The sequence below is a fragment of the Siphateles boraxobius genome, unplaced genomic scaffold (assembly GCF_051911475.1).
Source record: "Siphateles boraxobius isolate OS27281-9 unplaced genomic scaffold, OSU_SipBor_1 41, whole genome shotgun sequence".
Taxonomy (NCBI): Eukaryota; Metazoa; Chordata; class Actinopteri; order Cypriniformes; family Leuciscidae; genus Siphateles; species Siphateles boraxobius.
In genome coordinates, this window is record NW_027509042.1 from 37,085,939 (window position 1) to 37,097,186 (window position 11,248).

The 11,248-nt window shown below is 39.3% G+C and overlaps 1 protein-coding gene across 9 annotated transcripts in view; it reads left to right on the top strand.

The window, feature by feature from the left end:
* Positions 1-10,791, top strand: part of tanc1a (tetratricopeptide repeat, ankyrin repeat and coiled-coil containing 1a) — a 98,836-nt gene extending 88,045 nt beyond the window's left edge. For 3 of the 9 annotated variants that reach the window (XM_077199358.1, XM_077199359.1, XM_077199365.1), the window contains 11 exons: positions 240-321; positions 1,082-1,215; positions 1,319-1,442; positions 3,389-3,564; positions 3,664-3,796; positions 5,549-5,578; positions 5,664-5,755; positions 6,022-6,168; positions 6,871-6,971; positions 8,224-8,268; positions 8,838-10,791. In XM_077199358.1, the coding sequence (XP_077055473.1) occupies positions 240-321; positions 1,082-1,215; positions 1,319-1,442; positions 3,389-3,564; positions 3,664-3,796; positions 5,549-5,578; positions 5,664-5,755; positions 6,022-6,168; positions 6,871-6,971; positions 8,224-8,268; positions 8,838-10,032 (2,259 nt within the window). In that variant the 3' untranslated portion in view covers positions 10,033-10,791. The remainder of the gene's footprint in view (positions 1-239; positions 322-1,081; positions 1,216-1,318; positions 1,443-3,388; positions 3,565-3,663; positions 3,797-5,548; positions 5,579-5,663; positions 5,756-6,021; positions 6,169-6,870; positions 6,972-8,223; positions 8,269-8,837) is intronic. The other 6 variants (XM_077199363.1, XM_077199364.1, XM_077199367.1 and 3 more) reach the window with 3 other exon arrangements.
* The last annotated feature ends 457 nt before the right edge of the window (positions 10,792-11,248 follow it).

Consider the following 11,248-nt stretch of genomic DNA (forward strand, 5'->3'; position numbering starts at 1 on the left):
ATACACACAACAAACACATTCTCACATTTAGGTACTAAAATAGACATACTATAGTCTATTATTTTTAACTTTTTATATAAAGTAATTTAGAATGAGAGATTTTGTGATTTATTAAGCGCTATTCTTGAAGTAAAGCTAGGCTAAAAAACACAAAGGAAGCAAACACACACCCACTCAACTCCCTAAAATTGAAAACACACCATGTTAAATCATCATTATCTTATTTATATGTTTTACAGGTGATAAAAAGAATGCTTGCATTGAACAATGATGATTTTTCAGTGCAGATTGATGGTCATGATACTTTGTGGGGTGAAACAGGTTTGTAAATAAACTACATTACACTGAATTTTTTGTCATCTTATTTTTACTGTAAAGTACAATTTCTTTTAAATTAATGTCAGTGTGTAAAACATTACATATAAGACATTGTGCTATGCATAATTTACATGTAAGCCTTGTCATTAAATGCAGTATTTAAAGACTGCAACATGCTATAAGCTGCATCTGAAATCGCATACTGTCTAATATGTACTACATTTGGTTTGAAACTTGCTACAGAACTGTTAAAAAAGTATTTTTTCGCTACGCCAAGGTCTTGGTTTCTATTAGCAGGGAATGCTTGAACTGATAAAATGTATACCTTGAATACAATTTAAGTCGCTTTGGATAAAAGTGTCTGCTAATGCATAAATGTAAACATAAAACTCATTGCTCAAAAAAATTGTCTACATAACAACATGCGTAATATGAAACAAATTCGGACATACTACATCCGCCATGTTGTCACCGTCACATGACCTACCAGTGTCCGTTTCGTCATTTTACTGACCTTAACAACTCCTCTCCTGTGGCTTCATGGGATAGTAAAGTGTCCATCAAATCCATACTCCAGAATATTAGAGGAAGTAATTAGTCATTTAAAGTCATAATTTTGAACATACACTTTTGGATTGTTTTTTGCATACTGTATAGTAGGGATTGGGAAGTAGGCATATTCGAATGCAGCAACAGTTTCCCAGGAAGGCAGGATCTGCTGTACTGCATAGATCATCATTATGAGCATGCATATCTTCTCCAGCTCTAACCGCTGCTGCTGGCCGGGGCAAACTAGAGGGGTGTGTGTTCCTGCTGGATCAAGCTGCCAGTGTAACACAGCCTAACCGCAGAGGGGTGGCGCCCGTCTTTAATGCAGTGCGACATGGGCACACACAGGTAAGACACTTTATTACACAGAAAAACAAAACTTCAGACTTCTGTCAGATTTTACATTGATATCTCTCTATTAAATTTCTTTCCTTCTCTCGCTCTCTTCCAGATAGCAGAGCTGTTTCTGCAGCGTGGCGCAGACGTGAATTGCAGTGATAAACATGGACGCTCTTTACTGATGGTGGCTGCAAGTGAGGGACACCTGGAGACCGTGGACTTCCTGCTCTCACAGGGTCAGTGATTGTGGCCCAGGGGTCCTTAATCTACCATAACCCTATAAAGCCTACTGTATCAAATTTCAAAGGCCTCTAAATTTTCAACTTGATCAAAAATTTACTGAAAAACTTTATTTTTAGCAAGTAAAAAGTCTTTTAGTATAATTGTAAAAATACCCATCTTCAGGTTGTGGTACATTTGTCTTTTTGGTGTGAAATTCTTACTGATTTTTATAAAGTAAACGTAAAAATAATGTCTGTATTATTAGTAATATTTCAAGATGAACACTTACTAGACTGAACAACTTAGGTTTACTTGATTTATCCATTCAGCATTTAAATAATGTTGAAATGTCACAATCATCATTGTATTGCATTGCATTATATATTTTGCCCCCACAATAAAAATTATTCACAACAGAGTTTTGATCAAACAAAGAATTTAAATTAATCTTACTAAGACAGTATTGGGAGATAAAGAGTGACAACTGATACTTACCATATGCATTTTATGTGAGTAGTCTGCTATACTGACATACTGTAATATCAGCAACTGCACCAAACATTTTTTCTCAGTTTGGCCCTCTGAATAAAAATAAAGGTGTTTTTTTTCCCCTCCTCACGTATAAGCTCCATATTTTCCTCTATCCTATATATATGGGCCATAAAAGTATGAAATATGATACCCAACAAAAGTTCAACAAAGATAGGAGCTCTCACACATAATCGTAGAAAAATGTAACATTATTTAGATGCCAAATACAAAGACGAAACATGGTTACAACACTGATGATAACTTGAATCAGAAACGTTCTGTCTTTGGCCTCTTGTTTTCTATGATTATGTGTGCTAGCTTCTTCTTTTGAACTTGCGCACTAAAATAATTTGTTTGTCTATAAATGCCTTGTGTTTTTGCACTCCACAAAAAACACATTTACAGGGTAGAGCCCGACCGATATATATCGGCGGGCCGATATTATCAGTCGATATTAGGCATTTTCCAAACTATCGGTATCAGCATTTATAATGGCCGATAAATGAATATTTAAAAAAATGCGGGCGGTGGTGATGCGTTCATGTAACATGTAAGGGTGGCGCTGCCAATAAAGCACCTAAAAGCTGTCACAAAGAACTGGCAAATGTAAGGATTATGAATACAACAAATATAGCAAGGAGACATTTTAATTGTTTATTAATAAACAAGTATTTTCTGTCAGTGTCAGCTGCGAAGATGAAGTTGACGATGTTGACCCGCGCGAACGCGCCAGAGAGAAATCCACATTTCATACGGATTACATAAGCAGAGAGCAGTCTGTTTTCTTTCGTTTTGAATTGTTCTGTTTGAAAATAGACATTTCAATATAGATATATTTTTCAGGTCTGTGAGGCTTATACGCAGAGTTTCGGTTCATTTCATTTCACGCGGGCGCCTCAGTGTCGTGATTATCTATTGTCTGCTATATTTACTTCTTATTTATTAAATCCAGGCAATTGGTTGATGAAACATTGATTAAAATTAAGATACAATCAATACAAAACAAAATTCACTTTAAGGAAAGGCTTTGTGCTTTCTTTTGTTATTTTGTTTTTGTTCAAAAGACTTTAAGTTTCATATCTTAAGTTTGTATTTTATACATTTTATTTATATTTTGATGTTCCTCTGTTCTGTTGTGACAATAAAACAAACAAGTTTATTTTTTAAACTGCATTATGTTATTTTAGTGAGGCTGAGGACTCTGAAATCTGTTTATGTTTTGTTATGCGTTTCTGGATTAAAAAAAAAATATATATATATATATCAGAATATCGGATTTTTAAATCACCAAATATTTGTATCGGTATCGGCCTTAAAAATCCTTTATCGGTCGGGCTCTATTACAGGGTTATATATCACTACATTTTCTGTGACAAAACTCCCATCATTCTGTCAAATAAAGTCCATAATGATTGTGTTTTTATTGTAGGAGCATGTCTGACAACAGTGGATAAAGAAGGTCTGACCCCGCTCGGGTGGGCATGTTTGAAAGGGCAGAAGAAAGTGGTGGAGTTTTTAGTGGAGAAGGGAGCTCAGATTGACCACACGGATAAGCATGGACGTACCCCGCTGGACCTTGCTTCTTTCTACGGAGACGCAGACATAGTAAGCTGAGATAATCTCTCTCGTTGCAGACCTAAACACACTCGGGACACTTGTGTCTCAGTATTATGCCGTGTCCATATCTGAGTGATCTGTATTCAGGTGCATTACCTGGTCGAGTGTGGAGCGGCGATCGAACACATGGACTACAGCGGCATGAGACCTCTGGACCGGGCCATCGGTAGCAGAAACACCTCAGTCGTGGTCACTCTGCTGAAGAAAGGGGCTAAACTGGGTGAGTCTCACCTCAGAACATCATGACACACATTCTTTCATATCTCTCATGGGTTCAAGTGCCGTCCTCCAGAATGTAGATCGCCACAGTCAGGTTCTCAAGAGGCTTTTTTCCATTCTAAATCTAGAATGTGGTGAGTTCCATTTGTTCTCCCCTTTTCTCGGATAGTAAAAGCACAGTGTTCCTTTGCTGAGTCCTAAATGCAATTGAAACCAGGCCATATTCGCAGCGGAGCCGTGCAGGACGGTTAGCCCACAGTTTTAAGTAGGACGCTGCTGATGTATGGGACTGTCATTCACACTCTGCGACAGGGCAAAGACTTTTATAGCGAAGTCCACTCAGCTTTCTACCCAAAGTCACAGAGTGCAAACCTTAGGAGAACAAATTCCCCCTCCAGTTTAAAAACGTCTAATTACATGGGAAATGGCGACTGTCTCTACCAGTCTGAGGTTGATGATGGCAATGACTTTGCCAGACGCATTTTAATGATGTCGTGGTGTGATCTGTCTTGTCTACACACTAGACATGGTTCAGAAAAACTCTTGTGTGGACTGAAGGAAAGAAAAATCTCCATAACCACTGAAAAATAACCCATGCTTTAAATTAGCATTAGCAGAGATTTCCAGTTAGCCACTAGAAGGGAGAAATATAGAGGTTAGCAATTTTTTGCACGCTCATTTCCCCTTTGTATACAAGTAATACTGCAGGACAAGCTAAAATATCTAGTTTCCATTTTTTTTTATGTCATGCTCGCATCCAAACCATCACAAGAGGTTTGCTGTTTTAGAAAGTCTGCCAATGAATAGTTTCACCCTTTAGTTACTGTAGTTCTTTTAAAGTTAGCCTGAAGTAGCACTTCTGCAGTTTTAACATATTTCAGCATAATATTTCAGCATAATAAACCAAGTTATTTGAGTCCTGAATGCTGATTGGTTGATATATCATTCCAGCTGTTTTCAAATGCATGATATAGTCACAAGTTTGGCTAGTTTCTCTATTAGCTGCAGATTACATGCTAGGAATTTCATATTCTAACGGAAGGATGGCACATTTGCTTTATAAATATAATGATTTAGTATATTTAATAATTTTTATTATGTAGTACTTGATTTATAAAAGGCACTCGAGGCTGTGCTATATTGTGGATATAGTTTTCGAACCTTATTGCTTAACTTAATTTTTTTCAATATATACACTACTGTTAAAAAGGTCAGTATGATTTTTGTTTTAAAGAAATGAATACTTTTATTCAGCAACGACCCATCAAATTGATCAAATACTTCTGTCAAAGAATCCTGAAAAAAATGGTTTCCACCAAAATACCAAGCAGCACAACTGTTTTGAACATTGATGATAATATGAAACGTTTTCGAGCAGCAAAACAGCATATTAGAATGATTTCTGAAGGATCACGTGACCCTAGAGTAATTGCTGTGAAGTAATGGCTGCTGAAAATTCAGCTTTGCCATCACAGAAATAAATTACATTTTAAAATATTTAAAAATAGAAAACAATATAATATTGTAATAATAATGTTTTATTGTATTTTTGATCAAATAAATACAGGAGAGTATGGAGACTTTAAAAAAACATTTAAAAAGATCATACCGACCCCAAAGTTTTGATGGTAGTGTGTATCACTTCCCAATTTCAGCAAACATCTATTTTTCTTGAGTTTTTTCCTTGCATTTATTCTTTACACTTTCTCTTTTTTTCTTTCTTTCTGTACTGCTGTCACTTTCACTTCTAAAGGCTACAGAACATCTCCTTATGAGCGATCAGGTACAAGCATTAGGAAAGTCTCTCTTCTCTGAATCGTTCTGTGTGTTATTGACTGTCAGGACTGATGTGTCTTTCTCTCTCGAAGGTAACGCTGCCTGGGCCATGGCCACCTCCAAACCGGACATCCTCATCATACTTCTGCAGAGACTCATGGAGGAGGGAAACCTGCTTTATAAGGTCTGTCACTGCCAATGACTAGCATCCCTCGGGGTACAATGAGTTTTGAGTACAACTAAAAATTAGCTCTAACACATGAAACCACAATTACATTGATCTAACCATTGTATTGAAGAGCCATTTGTGGTTTTACCTGTAGTAGTTACTATGTTCTTACAACAAATACTACATAAACAATGATCACTAGGGTACATTTTCATGAAGGTCCTCTGAGACTTGTTTCTTTTCCCTTTTGTCCATTTGTTCTTTCTCTCCTTTGTTCTCAGAAAGGAAAGATGAAGGAAGCTGCTCAGAGGTATCAGTATGCACTGAGGAAGTTTCCAAGGGAAGGTTTCGGGGAAGACCTGAAGGCATTCAGGGAGCTCCGGGTTTCCCTCTATCTCAACCTGTCCCGCTGCCGCCGCAAAACCAACGTATGTCACATGAGTATTTGCACAACTTCAGTGGATAGAGGTTAAAGGCTTCAATAACATCACTAACAATTGTTGGATGCCAATATATCTCTGTGTATTAACAAACAAATGGCTATAGGCATTTTATATAGATCACATTCACGCTCATCTTCTCCAGGATAATTGTAATGGTTTGTCTAGGTCGAGGAGAAGAGCTTCACAGGCTGTATATAGAAGTGTTTTGAGTGCAATTAGGAGGCAGATGATGTGAGTGTGAGAGAGAGATAGAGAGAGAGTCACTATGTGTCCTGCTACGTGTTTCCTAATTACACATGCATCCTGAAGTTCTAATGGTTATTTTAATAGGATCTTCCACCATTAAACATTTAAAGTGCATCATTAGGGCTGACAGTTATGGCTCCTCATTGAATCTCTGACCTCAGACTCAAGGACGGAATTTCAACGAGATTCCTGACTACAAATTCATGCATGAGAGCATAAAGAGGGACTGAGGTAGAATGTGAGCAAGTAAATCCAGCCTTGATATGCACACATCAGTACCAGAATGCAACAGTGCCACCATGAGTTCACTAATCACTCTCATCTAATTAAGACAGAGTTAAACTTTCTGAAAACTTGCTTGGTCCTCATTTTTTCCGCTGTCCCTTCTTCTTGTCACGCATATTCTTCCTCTCTTCTTCCTTTCACATTTGTTCTTGACAGGATTTTGGCATGGCTGAGGAGTTTGCCACCAAAGCTCTCGAGCTCAAACCAAAGTCCTATGAGGCATTTTATGCACGTGCCAGAGCCAAAAGGAGCAGCAGGTAAAGAGCATGTGAATTGTTTCTGATAAGAGTGAAACACTTCCATTGTCCTTGCTGTCTGCACGCGAAACCGAACATATAACAAAACTGTCCATTTGGGCAGTTCTTATTAATGAATCAGTTCACCCAGTTCGTGAATTGGATGAAGTGCAATACAGGAGTCACTGGTGTGTTTCATGGACTTTGTCGAGTTGTCTGAACAATTGAGTCATCTCTGGTTATTATTTAAACTTGAATCAAACTTGAATGAAGTCATGAACTACTAATGTGTTATGTGTACCTTTCCAGCAATGTTTAAGCTATTTTGCGGTATAGTGTAACTTTTATTAGCCTGATGTATAAATTGTCATTGTACTATAGTCAACATGTACTCATAAAATTATGATTATAAAAATAGAGTATAAAAAAAAATAGTATTGGCACCCCACTGCAACAACCGAATCCAACAGCTGCAACAATCACATTTTGCTACCCTCTAATAATGCTACCCTCTAATAATGCTACCCTCTAATAATGCTACCCATTTTAACCTTATTTAAAAGGCAACTTGAAAGTGACAACATCGAAAATCAGAATCAATACATCAAATATTGAGCCAAGCCAAAGTATTTTGTTTTTCATTTAAAAAAAATAGTGCCATCAAATGACAAATATATTATTTCACCCAATATTTCTGTTTGATTTAATTATAGTTGTGCTTATTATAGTACAAGGGTTGTAAGCTTTTTGTTATTCTAGTTAATCACTGTGCAAATTTGTTAGAATATTTGTGAGCTTAGGAGAACAAGTCCCTCGCATGATTCAATCAAAGTACAGCGCTAATGCCTTAAAACGGAATTCTAATGTGCAATGATCGTGCAAATCTGTGTGCTTCTGTTGACTAGCACAGGTTCATTCTTAAGTATTTATTGCGTAAAACTAAACACAAGACAGGCTTTGTAACTATGAGGAATGATTAACTCAAAATGTAGATAAGTATGCTGGGTCGTCTTAATCTAAATGAAACGCATACGCCTCTCTGACTATTGTTCACATCAGAGTCCTGCACGAGAGGATTCTGTGCAAACTTAAAAACCTCTGATTGTCCTTTGCGTTCTTGCTCTCGATCGGCTATAATGCTCAACACTGCAAAATGCAAGTCTTTGACACTCTTCATAGCGTAAACACAAATATGTAGGGGAGTTTTTGAAAGCAGCTGCCTACAGTACCCATCAGCCGGTACCGAAAATAACATTGGCTATTTAACCCGCAGTCTGCCTGTGCCTATTGACTCCCGACCCGCACAGCAAATGACCAGGTAAATATTTTCCTCCCGTTTCATCAAATTTTATTGGTCCACCTGTCGGGAACCTGCAGATAACTGCCCACGTGTAAGACTCTGGCCAATTCTGCCTGTTAGGGGATAGTTGTTAGCTTAACAAAAATGCTAATTTCCAAATCAGCTGTGAATGGTTACCAGTCGCTTTAAAGTTGCTGCCTGTAATAAGAGTCTTAGTCATTTATAAGGTTCCATTGTGGTTAAAGATTCTGCTTATGTTGAGCAGCGGTTCTCAACTCTGGCCCTCAAGGTCCACTTTCCTGCACCGTTGAGCTCCAACCTTGATCAAACTCAACTTCCTGTAACTTTCTAGTAGTCCTGAAGACTTCGATTGACCCTGAGGAAACTTACCTGAAAAGGCTACAGCAAAACTCAGGAAAGTGGCCCTCGAGAGCCAGAGTAGAGAAGCCCTGAAATAGACGGCTGCCCATGTTTAGAAGTATGCAGTAAGGAAGCTCACAGGGTTTACAGAGAGAAAGCACAGATCTAAACCATGTAGTACACATAATAATGATTAAATATTTACCATGTCCTTTCCACTCTCTCAGGCAGTTTGCAGCTGCGCTGGCTGATCTTTATGAAGCGGCACGTCTGTGTCCCAGTAACCGAGAGATCCGACGTCTGCTGGCACGCGTGGAGGAAGAGTCCCAACACCTGCAGCGACAGGGTTCTAAACACCCTACCTCTCACGCCAACCCCTCACACCACGAGGAAGACAATGACAATGAGGAGGAAGATGATGATGACGAAGATGACCAAGACATTGAGAGTTTGGAGAAAAGCCCAGACAGCCTGAGCATAAACATGTTGCAGGCAGATGAGGAGGAGGAGCGGCGTGAACAAGAATCCTCTCGGCAGGAAAAGAGGAAGGAGAGCTGGCATCAAAGCCGCACCTTGCCCGATTCTCTAGGCCTAGCAATATCGGGTGCCCAGTCTGCCGTCTCTGCAGCTGCCCCGGGACGGGCTGCCCACAGACGCCTTCCGTCCAGACAGGCTCAAAGCATGAAAAACCGAGAGTACAGCAGCTCGCTACACATCGAGGGCAGGCCGCCCCAGAGTGCCGGGTCGAGCCCCATGCCGAGCCGCCACAGACCCACCTCACTCCGAGCAGGGCCCTGCATTGACATCGGCAGCGTTGAGAGGGGTCCGCTCAGTGGTACCAGAGAGGGCGCCATTCAGTTTGGACACGCTGAGAAGGCCGAAGGCAGTGTTGAGCCAAGGGGGGAATTTTGCAGGAGTAGCAGCGTGAGAGTGTCCAGCTCCTCCAGCGGAAACCTGACGGATACAAGCCGCGTACGCAATTCTGTGGCGAGCACTCCCGACAGCGGCACGAGGCAATCGGAACATAAGCCACGCCCCTTTATGGGTGTCATTGACAAGACTGCTCGTTTCCAGCAGCAGCTGCAGCTGCAAGGTCACCCTGGCAACCTGGTGTCTGGTTACGGCTGGCAGGGACTTGTGCCAGAAGGCCTCGTAGGTCACAATGTAAGTGCTGTCATGAACACGCACTCGCAAGGACTGACTAGTGACCTCCAATACGCTAAAATGAGCGCGTATCAGGAGCCCATCCATAACAGCACTCATACGCCCGAGTTTCATCCTGGACACGGATACAAGGACTGTAACCCCCTCCAGCAGCACTACAACGACACCAAGCACAAGCAGGCCAGCTTGGCCCGGGACAACCCCATCCTGATCAGCTCCATCAAACCGAAACGCTCCTTTATCGAGTCCAACGTGTAGCTGCAAACTCATACTTTGTTGAGCACAAATTATTTACAATCTTACGACTTTAATATAGGGGGCTCGGTTTTCATCAACAAACTCAATGTCATTTGAGTCAGTTTTGAAGACTAAATTCAAAGCATTTTTGTGTGAGTGCTCCAAGTAAGCGATTGCCTTGCATTTCTGTTTACAGCTTCAGAGGTATTTAAGCACATGTTTGAATGCGCAACTTTGCGTCCGCACATTACAAGAGAACAGAGCTATAATACAGATGATGTGTTAATGTATTAAGATACCTGACCTGACTTTAGACTTCAGTAAGGACATAGGACGTCTACCATGATGAAACACTGTCTTTTACAGTTGGATCGTGGACCAGTACTATGTGTATTCAAAAGCATTTCATGTTTGAATGGTGATGAGTCTGTTTGTGAGTGTATTTCTGTTGGGAAATCTGTTGTATTTCTTCATAAATTACTCACTGTTTTGACTGATTTATTTATGGCTTGGTTGTCTGATTAAAACAATATTATATTTTATATATTAGTTATTTTTGCACAGCTATATATTATGAAATACAACTATGATTGTGAGATTGACATGAACTGTATAAAGGACACCAGGTTTACATGCATGTTATGGTGAACCATATTCAGGTGTTTATGAGGACAGATGTTATTTCATATGTACATTATTTGCAATTCATTTTATGTATAGGGCTGTTATGAATTGTATTTGAATATTTCAGCATCATATACAATAAAACCCTGTTTAAGACTTCGGTTATTTTAGTTTATTGCATTTCTCTCTTATTTTGTAAAGTCCTAAAGGATTAGGCCTACTGAACAATCTTAAAGATGCTTTCAGTTGGTTGCTAATTTAGAAATTTTTACTCATTCGGTAAGTTTTGCAAAGAGTCATCTGAATTGTGTGCACTCATTTACATGACGATGATTGTACTCATACAATTTACTTTCTAAAGGGTTTTAATTATGTGCGGCCAACATATTTGGGCTTGTTGAAATGTAGGCTAGAGTCCTCCTCAGCATTAAAATCCACAATGATAGAGTCTAGTAAGTTTGCATGAAATAATACTAGATAAACTTATTGTTGGAAAAATACTTTGTACTACAAATTTTTCTATTAACTGCCTTTCTATAAATGCAATCTAGTGAATGACAGCCGTCTGCGGTTTCCCAGTGGCTTACATTTATTGGCAGTTTAGTGTTATACA